This window comes from Parasteatoda tepidariorum, chromosome 1 (assembly GCF_982258835.1).
Source record: "Parasteatoda tepidariorum strain Cologne lab strain chromosome 1, Ptep-v5.0, whole genome shotgun sequence".
Taxonomy (NCBI): Eukaryota; Metazoa; Arthropoda; class Arachnida; order Araneae; family Theridiidae; genus Parasteatoda; species Parasteatoda tepidariorum.
The window spans coordinates 117,555,100-117,567,924 of NC_141755.1; the positions used below are offsets into that span (position 1 = coordinate 117,555,100).

The 12,825-nt window shown below is 31.3% G+C and overlaps 1 protein-coding gene across 4 annotated transcripts in view; it reads left to right on the forward strand.

Annotated features, from left to right (window-relative positions):
• Positions 1–596: 596 nt before the first annotated feature.
• Positions 597–12,825, forward strand: part of LOC122272638 (uncharacterized) — a 64,964-nt gene continuing 52,735 nt past the window's right edge. For 3 of the 4 annotated variants that reach the window (XR_015429083.1, XR_015429084.1, XR_015429086.1), the window contains exons 1-3: positions 598–1,420; positions 6,143–9,571; positions 9,666–9,746. Coding sequence is in view for 1 of the 4 variants with exons in the window: in XM_087151143.1 (XP_087007269.1) it covers positions 9,521–9,571; positions 9,666–9,746 (132 nt within the window). In the remaining 3 variants the exon portion in view is untranslated. Of the gene's footprint in view, positions 1,421–6,142; positions 9,572–9,665; positions 9,747–12,825 lie in introns of all 4 variants that reach the window. The other variant, XM_087151143.1, reaches the window with a different exon arrangement.

Below are 12,825 nucleotides of genomic sequence, written 5' to 3' on the forward strand. Positions count from 1 at the left end.
TTTCATCCATTAGCAAACAAAAGAATTGATATATAAATTCGTTATCTGTCTTAAATTAAAACAAAATATTGATCTAAAATGTACAAGTTAGCACAATAATTTTGTACAAATATTTCTAATTAATTCAAGAACAAAATTATTAAAAATGTAGGTCTTATTCAACTTTAACATTTTTAAATTCTTAATCTTTATTGTTCTTAAAGAAAGAATCAACAAAATTATTTTGGGTTCAATGAAATGATTATTAAAAATACATTGAAAAATAAATTTAAATCACTAATCATTTCTTTTATAGACGTGCTATTAAACATTCATTAAATTTTTCAATCATAAATAAGTTTGCGAAATATCATTAAAGTTAATTTGATTTATTTAGTGATTATTTCAGATAAAGTATTGCAACCTAAAAAAATTTTTAAGAAGAAAATACTGATCTTTTTTTTAATTTTGCTCTTGTGTTGAGTTCAATTAACAATGTGTAATCAAAGAATTGGTAAAGAACAGTAATAAGTCCAGACATAACATGCAGGAAAGGTAAAATAGACAAATATTTTTTCTTGAATTTTATACGAAATCAAAAATGAATTTTTTGCCTTTTTATATTTGGCGTTCCTTTGCGATTGCCTGGGTTCCCCAAATGATAAGTCCAGCCCTGTTCAAATACAGCAAGGATTTGCCATTTTGCTCATAAGATTCTTCCTAGCTGCCTATTGGCAATCATAGATGAGCAGTCTACCTATATTATTAGTCTACGAAAGAACTCTTCTGTATGTATAGCTAACTTAATTTATTCTGTTTTTTGCCATACATAAAACAGAAGGTAAGGTAGAAGGTAATATTTTAAGTAAATAATGGATAATGGAAAAATTTTAGTGCCTTCTGAGTTTGGAGTTCAAAAAATAAAAATAATAGAACACGCAATAAATAGATAAGCTGATTATCAAAGGTTATTAAAAAATAAACATTTAATCACATACGTTTAGCAAAATCGAATTAAAGAATAGCGATTTGTTTTCGAAATTTGAATTTATTTTTACAAATATGTTATATTTAATTTGCAGTGTTATCAACTGCCACAGACAACGCTTAGAAATACTTAATTGAATGAATTTCTTATTCTCAAAATTTAAGGTAGAATAATTGTTGTTGACTATCATATTCACGACGTCGGTAGTCATACGTCTACTTTTTACTCTTTAAAAAACTGTTGCGCAATATTTACTATGTAGATTTGTTTTTAATCAACTATTTCTTTTTAGGTGAAACTAATACGTATTTTAGTTTTTTTCTAGTTTATTGAAGTTTATTGTCTTGTGTTCTCCGATTTTATTCGACTGGATGAATGGCTTTTTGTATGCATATACACACAGATGAAGACAGCAGGAAATATTTAGAAAATTTTGCAAGATCGTCTTTTTGGGTAAGTTTAACAATTATATTATAATGAATTTATAATGATTTGAAAATATTTTCCTTGAAAGCTGATGATGGCTTAGAGGACAGAGCGTTTGCATTCCAATGAGGTGAACCGAGTTCGAACAACAGCGACGGCTGGTCGATGAGAATTCCTCATCCGGCTAGCATCGACCACAGTTCTGACGTAAAGTATCCTCAGTGGTAGACGGATCATGGGTTAGAATTCCCTTGCCGTCAACGCTACTTGTGGAAGGTTCTCGTGGTCTTCCCTTCCATGCAACGCAAATGCGGGTTAGTTCCGTCTGAAAAATTCTTTACGAAGGCAATTTTTTCCTAATACTTGATCCAGAGTTTCCTTGTCTTCTGGGTTGGGTTTAAAATTACAAGACTACATCAGTAGTTGTGAACCCAAAAAATTTGGATCGGCTGTTCAAGGGCGGTGAAAAAATAAAATAACTAAGAGGAATTTTTATTTCATATTCGAATAAAATCTGTGACTTAAAGCATTCTCTGGATAGATGTGAAGTACAATGCGAAAAATAAATTTAGACTTAACCTTCTGAATAAGTTTAGATTTAATGATCGGTTTTTCACATTGTGCGACTCAATCTTAAAGCATGGTGCGTAGCGTTTTTAAAAAGTGCATAATTTTTCCTTTTCAAAAATGAGATTTTTTTTCTTAACTATGTCGATTTTTGCCACGTATTATGCAAAATTGTGCTTTTCACATTATTCTATTCAACGTTTTCACAATTCATTCAATCACAATCTATTTTGGCGCACCGTCGGTCCATAGTGTATGAAAGCGCTAATCATTTTGCAAGTTTGAGAAAATACTTCCGCATGTGCGTCTACCGAGCAGGGTTTGATGATATTATTGCACCCTCATGAGCAACTCTGTTGCATTTTGCAAGATATTATCATTTTCTGGCTTGATTTTCCACTCTCCGATGTCAAACCGAAAAAATCTCCCGATCATTCTATAATGGTTAATATAATCAAGAAAATAGTTATTTGTCAGAAACTAGTTATTTTATCATGATCATGTAAAGTCTTTGAAAATTATTTTGCATTTTGCTAATGTATGTAGTGATTAAAAATATTTTTTGACTGCTTAAAAAGTACTTAAAAGGTGCTTCTTTTTTGTTATGAAATATCGCTACGCACCCTGAAATGGTTCGAGAATAAAACTACATATATATATATATATATATATATATATATATATATATATATATATATATATATATATATATATATATATGCTAAGTAATTAATGCAAATGATATATTAGTTACGAATGAAATACGAAAACGTATTTTCTTTGAATAAAAATACCTTTTTTTCATTACGGATTTGGATTTCTGACTCTCAAAATAGAGTGGGGGGGGGGCAAGAGAAACCAACCTTAAAGAACACAGGGACTAACCATACTTGAAAAAAAAAAGACTGCTAGCATCTGTTCTCAAGAAGGTGTTTTATGACCATTACTTTGGAGTCGGGTATTAAACAGCCTAATAAAACATTTCAGCTACTTTACTCAGTGATATGCAAATGACATTGTCATACTCATCAAGTCGAAATTTTTGATGGTTTCTCATTGATGTACCAACATAATCATGATAGAAACCATCAATAATTCCATCATGAACCATTATATTTTTGATGTTAACCAACATAAGTGACCATCACCCCAATGTAACCATCCCAGGAATTTGGACTGATTTATGATGGTCCAACATAAGAATAGCAACTTGTTTTGATGGTTTGTTTATGTTGAACCATCGGAAATTTCGAACATAGTTGTTGGAACGATCATGCAGCACAATCCCCTCAATGTAGGAATTTGGACTGATTTATGGAAGAAAAAAGAAAACAAATGGTTTTGATGGTATATTCCTAAGAACTAACAAGAGTTTCCATTTAACGGTCATGGAACTATTATGGACCATCACGGTTCATCATGGATGTTGATTCACGAGAATTCTCTTCATGATTAACCATCCTAGTATTCAAGTAATATTTTCCATCATGAAATGATAGAAGTTTGTTGGCATATCAAACACTATGAACACAGATTGGAACATGTTAGATGATGGTGACCATCAAATGATTTTGGACCATCATGAATTGCACTGAAACCAACATAAATCATCGAAACTTTTCAAACTGATCATCAATAAATATTTTTCAAGTAAGGTAAAGATTTTCACATAACTTGCAAAATTCTATGTAAGCAAATGGCGTATTGAAAGGAATCCACAGTTGACCACTCTTGTACCATGCACTCACAAAATAAAAAGGGATTATTTTTTCACCTAAAAAACTGCTAAAAGTCCAAATCAACATTGCCTCTAAAGGTTTTTGCCTAATCCTTGACCAAAATTCAACCTTGGAACAAACATGTTGGTTGCAAAATTAATAAAACCAAAGAATGTATCTTGATGTGTCGTGCTTATAACTGAAACAACAGGGGTTTATAACCGAAAATTATGAAGCAAAAAAATAAATGAACCATCCCGAATAGTTTTTAAGAAATCGAATTAAAAAAGAGTCGTATTTTAAAAATTTGATTTCTCGGGAACTATTTGACCTATTTCATTCAAATTTTGTATTTTGCCGTGTAAAATTATATTTTCTTTATAATGATGTAAAAAATGTTATACTTTGCAATATAAAAATTTTTCGACTAATATTAAATAAATAATAAAATATAATAAATATTTATTATAAGTTATATTTTGCTTAGAATTATCTTTGTATAAATGAATTTTATAATTGTTTGGTAAAGATTTCTAATTGTCTTTTAAATATCTCGAGATATTGATAAACGCGCAAAAAGAAAAATAAACATTAAGGGGTCTAAATTTTGGAGCACTCTCCTGACCGAACTATTGGGACCCTATTCCTAGATCCCGTTAGCTGAGACGCGATGGCTCAGGAAATAGAACGTTCGCCTTCCAATGAGGTGAACCGGGTTCTTATCCCAGCAATGGTAGGAAGGTACGAATCCACATCCGACTTGCAACCGACCACAGTGCTGATCTGAAATATCCTCAGTGGTAGACGGAGAGTTCCTTAACCGTCAGGCTAACAGTGGGAGGTTCTCGTGGTCTTCCTCTCCATGTACCGCGAATGCGGCTTAGTTCCATCAAAATGTCCTCCACGAAGGCAAATTTCTCCCAATACTTGGTCTAGGAGTTCCCTTGTCTTCTGGATTGGGTTCAACATTACAAGGCTACGGAGTTGAACATCAGTAGTTGTAAACCCAAAAATTGGGTCTGCTGTTCAACGACGGTTATAAAATAATATAAAATAAAATTATCCCCTCTATTTTGGAGGTCTGAAATTCGAATCCGTCAGGGAAAAAAAATATGTTTATTCATCGAAAGTACGTTTTTGTGTCTAATTTCTTATCTTAAAATATCGTCTGCACTAATTAATTAGCATGTTTGAGATAACACCCTCGAACCATTAAGATTGAGTCCTAGAACGTGAAGATCCGACCATTTGATCAAAAGTTATTCAGGATTGTCCGTTTTTTTATTTTGCGCGCTGTACACATCAATAGTCAGGCCTGCTATCACTTGCGCTTCTGTGATTCGGTGGTGCAAAGTGGAGCAGAACTAAATTTGTAATGGTGCCTGAATACAAGTAGTTTTTTAAATATAAATGTTTTTCTTTAGTTTTATATTTTATCTACAAGATAGTACTCTTTTCTTTGGTTAAACTATGTTGGTAGCTCTGCTATGAGAATATAGTTGAAGATAAATGATTTCTTCGATTTATTAGGATATATTTAACAATTAAAATTTAAGACAATGGAAGCTTATTTAAAGATTTTATTTTGCACTTCAGTATTAAGGTTCCAACTCAAAACACTAAAGTACTGAATAGTTTCACAACTATGATAATACAGAGCAATAGACTACTTTTTTCAACGTATTGTAGTGTGTCTACCACTACAAAAATACAATGGCAATTCAATAGTATATCAGATATTTAAACCCAATTCTATGTTGGGGTACCTTTACATACATGAAGGCTGACATTGTCGGTAACTCCTTTCCCCACATTGGTGACCTTCGGACTTGATTTGAACATGCCTACCTTGACAGTAACGGTCACTTCGATCTGAACACGCCTTCTTCGATGGATGGTTCACATTGAACAGTTGGACTTGTTAATCTCCATTGCTACTCAGTCTCGATCGCACACAACGTATAAACGAGACTGCTAAAGGACAGGAGCGACCACTACCGTGAATACAGCTGGTGCTTAATACAGCTTTCATGATCAGCTCAAAAGTACTGTGGTCTTAATACAGCTCTCCCGGCTTTTCACAAAACAGCAATAAATCAACTAGTGGTATCCATTCATTGAATTCTATCACAGTTATGATTCTGGTTGGGGGAGTACTTCAGTGTGTCTATCACTGCAAAAATACAATTCACTAATATATAAGACATGTTATCTCGATTCTACGTTGGGGTACCTTTTCGTAGATGAAGGTTGACATTGTCGATAACTCCTCTCCACACAGTGTGTTTTAAAACAATCCGATTGCTTTTCTCTTTAATTTCTAAATATATTTTTTGAATAAAGAATGTTCTGAATAAGGAACTAACTATTTTTCTTAAAGATCGAAAAATGAACGAATGTATGAAAGCAGTGCAATCTTTCGTTTTCCCATTACGAATTGAGTTTAATTTTCTTTTCTTTCTAGAATCTGAAGAAAAAGATTACCAGTAAGTTCTCATCTGACATTCATGTATGTAATCAGTGAAGAGTTAGTGAGTATTTTAGGTAAGTTTTAATTAAATTCAAGAGATATTTTACGTGACGATCATAAAATGGCTGCGTACTTTTCTACGTTAATAGGTAAGCTCATTCTTGTAAGGTAAGGCACTTATTTATTTTACATGGTACGATACTGGAAGTAAACTCTCATTTATTACTGAAAAGAGGTAATGCATTTTTTCTTTGAATAGAAAACAAAATAAATTTAATTCGTTCTTTTTAATTATTTTTTTTTCGTCCGTTTGCCGTCGGCTCGCAACATGCGCTCGAGGTTTTCCCGCTTTTAAATCACGCGCGACGAATTTCGATCGATCGGGTTTATCATTATTTCATCATAAAGCGTATTCCGTCTCTTTTTTTTTCCATTTTAACTAATTAGAATTTTTTTCATCGAAGTTTTGAGTTTAAAATTTTTTCATTTTAGTTTCTATTTCGTATTTAGTGTGTTCCAAACTTTTTCTTCAAATGCTTATGCTCCAAATTTTTTTTATCCAGTATTTATGTTCCTACATCTTTCGTTCTATGTTCCTGTTGCGAAATTTTTCGTTCTTTGTTTTCCAAATTTTTTCATTCTGTATCGGTGTTCCAAATTTTTTCACCTTGTATTAGTGTTTCTAATTTGTTAACCCAGTGTTTGTGTTCCGCATATTTTTCAACCATTGTTTCTGATCTTTATTTTTTCACGATGTGTTAGTGTTCCAAATTTATTCATCCCACTATTTTATATTTCTGTATTCTATTCTATATTTTTTTACGTACTGTTTGCGTTCCAATTAATTCCTTCCAATATGTGTTTTTTAATTTTTTCTCTGAGTGCTTTATGTGATGTTTAAATGTTTTGAATGTTTTCTGTAGTATTTTCAAAGTGTTATTCGATTGATAAATTTTTTGTTCAAGTACATTCAATCAATTTTTTTTTTAGAGGCACTATCTTTATGTATTTTTACGTGCTCAATTCTATTTCATATTTTCTTTATGTTCTTTATGTTCTAATTTTTTTCATCCAATGACATTATTTCAATTTTTTTATCCAGTGTTTGTTTTCAATTTTTTTTTTCATCTAGTGCTTGTGATCTAAATTCTTTCTTCCAGTAATTGTGTTTCAAATTTTTTCATCCAGTATTTTTGAACCAGGTTTTTCCGTCCTGTGTTTGTGTTTCTAATTTTTTTCGACCTAAGTTCGTGTTCCAAATTTCTTGTCTTGTGTTTCTTCCAAATTTTTTGTTCATTGTTTCTGTTCCTTTTAGTTTCGTACGTTTGTTCAATTTTATTCCATATTTTTAATTTTGTTTGGATTTTTCATATTTCCAATTTTTATTTTTGATTTTTCAGGTTTTTTTTTCTTTTTTAATGTTTTTTATCATTTCCTATTGTTCAATTGACTTATTTAGTTTTTCTTTTTAATGTAGATTCCATTTCTTTCAATATATGGTCCTTTTTTTTTATTTAATGTGTGTTTTATTTCCGCTATATTTCCAGTTCTTTTTATATTTCCCTTTTTATTTCCAGCTTCTGTGCCCGCTTTTTTATTCCAAGTTTGTATTTCGTTTTTAATTTCATTGTATGTTTCAAATTTCCTTTTATAATATGTATTCAACTTTTCATTTTTCAATATGCGTTTAATTTTTTTTCTTTCAATGTGTGTGTCAAATGTTTCATTCAACGTGTTTGTATTCCAAATTTTTTCATCCAATGTTTATGTTTCAAAATGTTATGTCCCTATCTTTGTATTTGAAATTTTTTCGTGCTTTGTTTGTTCTTCAATTTTTATCGTTCTGTGTTTGTGTTCCTACTTTTTTCGTCCTGTTCCAAATTATTTCGTACAGTGTTTGTGCTCCAATTTGTTTGTCCTTTGTTCCTGTTTCGAATTTTTTCAAACTGTGTTCATTTTTTAAATTTCTTTATCTAATGTTTGTGTTTATATCTTTTCATCAGGCATTATGTTTCGATTTTTTTTGTTTATCCTGTATTAGAGTTTCAAATTTTTTCATCTTATTTTTGTGTTCCAAATTTTTTCATTCAGTATTTGTGTTCCAATTCATTTCTTCCAATGTACGTGTTGTTTAAGTGTATTTTGTATTTTTTAAATGTTTTCCTGTGTCTTTTTTTCAGAGTGTTTTTCAAAGGTTAATATTTTCTTTCCAGTGAAGTTGATCAAATCCGTCCCTGTTTTTTTTAAAGAAGTTTTTCGTTACATCCATTCTCTTTTTATATAAATCGTTTTGTTTTCAGAGTTTGTACTTTTTGCTTCTGTTTTTTTTTTCTGTAATTATCTTTTGCAATTTTGATTTCCTCATATTTTCCCACCATTTTCAAATGCTTTCCACTCTTATTCATAGTGTTCCAGCTTTCATCTTCTTTTTTCTAATGTACCCTCTGCTTTTCAATGAGTAAGATATATATAAAAAATTAAATCTGCGTTTTTATATCCTATATGTGTTTTGTTTTCGTTTCCAATGTTTATGTGTATATCTTTTTTTGGAGTTTTTTTTTCTCGATGTTTTTTTTTGGCGTGTTTATCTTCCAATGGTTTTTTCAGTGCTTTTTTTCATATTTTCGAATGGATGTTTGTTTTTCGTATTGGTGCACCACTTTTGTTCCATGTCTCTTCCATTTTTTTCCAATGCGGGCTCTAATTTTTTCTTGCTTTATAAAATTTTCGTTTATGTGCATCTGATCAAGTCCATTTTTGTTCATGGTCTTATTTGGTTTTCATATTATTCGGTTTTGTTTACGGTGCGATATTATTCTTACACAGATTTAACTTTTTTTATTATTAATTTTTTAATTTGAGTATATCCATTTTTAATCTTTATTTCAAGATTTTTATTACTTTAATTATTTTATTCTTATGTTTTTCTCATTTTATGATTTGACAAATCTTTTTAATTGATTTAGAAAAAATTTTCCTGTTTTTTTTTAAAGGATCCAGATTTTAATATGTATTTTCTTTTTGTTTCTTTTTAGCAATTTTGTTCCTCGTTTCTTTTCGAGTGTGTCTGATAGATTTTTTTAATAATGTTTTTAATCATTTTCTTTGTTTTTATCGGATGTAAATTAGTGTTTCATCTTATGTATTTTTTAGCTATTTTTTTTCCATGTGTTTGTAAGTATATTGATTGCTTCCGACCATGTTCCTTGTGCTGTGTTTCCATTACTTTTAATATCGTTAACTTTCACTTTTTCTAATTTAAACTTTTTCTATATTTTTTGAGACCTTTAATTTGTTTGATATTAATCCTGTCTCTCTAATTCAATGTAATTTAGCTTTGTAGGATATTTTCTGCTCAATAGGGTGACAAATATGGAACAACCGGACAAAGTGGGATCTGTTTTGCTGATTGCAACTTCATGTGTAAGTAAAATTTAATCTTCTTAGAAAACTATTTCAAATCTTGTAATTAATTTCAAATAGCAATTGCTTTCATTAAATTCAACGATGCTTGTAGGATAAATTTCAGCTCAGTATTGTGACAAATAGGGAACAACCAGATAAAGTGGGATCTGTTTTGCTGATTGCAACTTCATCTGTAAGTAAAATTCAATCTACTTTGTAAACTATTTCAAATCTTGCAATTATTTTCAAACACACATCTTGCTACAGTTTTTTTCCTTTGTTAACAGGCAATTTCTAGCTGTTTAAACAAAGAGTTATAAATTGTATAATATGTGATTTTAATACAAATTCTAGTACGAGGAATAATACATTATATTAAGATACATATGTACGGTGCTCAATATAAAAAATGGGCTACCCTGAATTACTTTTAGTCCAATGATCATATGTTCAAAATCTTAGTAGTTAAAGGGAGTGACCCAAAATATGTTAATAATTAAGTGCAGACGATATTTTAAGTTACGAAGTCAAACGCAAAAACGTACTTTCTCAAAATACGCGAAGCTTTTTTCCTCCGAGGAATTCGGATTTCTGACCGCCAAAATCTAAGAGGAATAATTTTAGGAAAAAACATAATTTTATTTTATAAACTCCCTAGCTTTTTAATTTTGAACCCAATCCAGAAGACAAGGGAGCTTCTGGATCAAGTATTGGAAGAAATTTGCCTTCGTGGAGGATTTTTTGATAGAACTAACCCGCATTTGCATTACATGGCGAGGAAAACCGTGAGAAACCTCCCACGGTAAGCCTGACGGCAAAGGCTCCCGTGATCCGTCTACCACAGAGGATATTTTACGTCAGCACTGTAGTCAGCTCAAGCCTAATGCGGAATTTGTATCGACCAGCCATTGCTGGGAGTCGAACCCGGTTCCACTCATTGGAAGGCGAGAAATATGGTCCCAATAGTTTGATCACGAAAGCGGTATTATTTAATAATAGTCGAAATAATTTCGATTTGTAAGGTATAAAATTTTTTACATCTTTTTAAAGAATGTAATTTTACAAAGCAAAATATGACATTTAAGTGAAATTGGTCAACTAGTTCTTGAGAAATTGAATTTTAAAACAGTAGTATTTTTGAAACTCGATTTTCCAGGAACTATTCTACTACTTCTTTTAGATTTTGTCTTTTGATATGTGAAATTGCATTCTTTGTAATGATGTAAAAAAATTATACCTTAAAATTTAAAATTATTTGATTATTAATAAATAAAATAAAAAATAATAAATATTTGCTAAAATTGATTTTTTTGTATCTTTAGACAAAAGAATTTTATTATTGTGTGAAATTTTTTTTTCAATTTACTTAAAAATTTCTCTAGACACTGCAAAATATGCTTAAAGTAAATTAATAATTGCCTCAAACTGTGTACCGTTCTCTTAGCCAAACTATCAGGACAAATTTTTTTCCAGATTGCGGCTAATCCCTATATTTTGGGAAATAGATATCCGATTCCGTTGTTTATTCAGAAAAATTACTTTTTTTGTCTCTTTTCTGATTTCCTAATATAGAATATCTTCTGCACTAATTAGTTCCCCCACAAACCATTAAAATTGAGTAAGTAAAAATCCGATGATTAGATCAAACGTTATTAAGAGTGGCGCTCTTTTTCTTTGGTCACTGTACCTGCGCTCACAAAAATAAGCGAATTCTATTACGACAAAAAGTTAAAACTAGTTTTAAGCCATTTATGATCCAGAACTTAACCTCCTTTTCCCTTTCAACTGGTTGAATCATCCGGACTGAGCCATGGTGGCTCAGGGGATAGAACGCTCGCTTCCAATGAAGTGACTCTGGTTCGATCCCAGTGATAACTGGTCGATTCGAATTCTGCTCAGCCGGCACGCACAAACCTCAGGGCTGAGGGAAAATATCCTCAGTGGTAGATGGATCATAGGTTAGAGTTTCCTGCTGTCAAGCAAACCGTGGAAGGTTTTCACGGTTCTCCTTTCCATGTAACGCAAATGTGGATTATTGGCATCAAAAAGTCCTCCACGAAGGCAAATTTTCTCAAAATACTTGATCCAGGAGTCTTCTGGGTTGGGTTCAAAATTAAAAAGCTACGGTGTTGAACATTAGTAGCCGTAGACGCTAAATTAGGTTGGCTGCTTAATGACGGTTATAAAATCATTCGGACTCGCCATAGACCTGAAAAAGCACCCTGGGCCCCAGCCAAAGCCTTCCTTAAAAGTGGGGCCGTTTGACTCCCTGCCCTTTAGAACAACAACAACAAATATGAAGCATTTTAAATATTCAGTATAATTTTAAAACGTATTTTGTCGTAATTCATTTTATTTTTGACATTATGAATATAATATTTAAAATATTATTATTTAAAAAATAAAATACTTATTTAGAATTTTATTTAATAACTAAGTTGGAGGCTACGTTGTGTGTGCTATTTGAATAAATATAGGGAATTTCACCTTTAGCCTAATGCACGTGCATGAAATTCTGAGTTAACAATCGTTTGAGTCTACAAACCGGGGCCTCACATACAAAAGTTTGAAACCAAATTTAGTAAATATCCGTAGAAATCAAAACAATAAACTAACATTTCGTAGTTCTTCCTCCTTTTCTTACGATTCAAAACTTTCCTCACTTGTTCCTTTTTGGTCAATGCCAAGGTTGTTAACGCCTTTTCAAAAAAAATAATGAAACTGGGGAGTTGTCACTGTGAATCTTGGAATTATGGTCCCCCTAGATTAATACATTATCTGATCAGATCAAATTCCAAAACTGTTTAATTCGAACTTGCAATGTTTTATTAATATTATTGAATTTTCTCGCACAAAGTGTGCACTTACTTTGAAGATAAAATGCATGGAATATGTTGGGGGCTCCACAGATTTCCTGGACCTATTGTCATGAATTATGACACCTGTACAGATAAAAATTATATTTTAGTTGAAAACAGTTTTCATTTAAGACTTCAGACAATGTCGGTTTAAACTCATAACAATGTATGTCTTACTGTGAATGACAGAGATTGGTGGACTTAAACTGGTGAATGTTGACAATCACCTAGTCTATCTTGTTGAATGATACTACCCGGCCTACATTTCTCCGCTTTATATCCTACATCAATGTTTTATTTTAAGTTTCAATGTTTACCCGATATACCCTATATTGAAGTTTTCTTAAGGTTCGATATGGATTTTACCGGTACTCCGAACACTGATGTTTCTCCTAATCTATCTTCAGAAGAGAT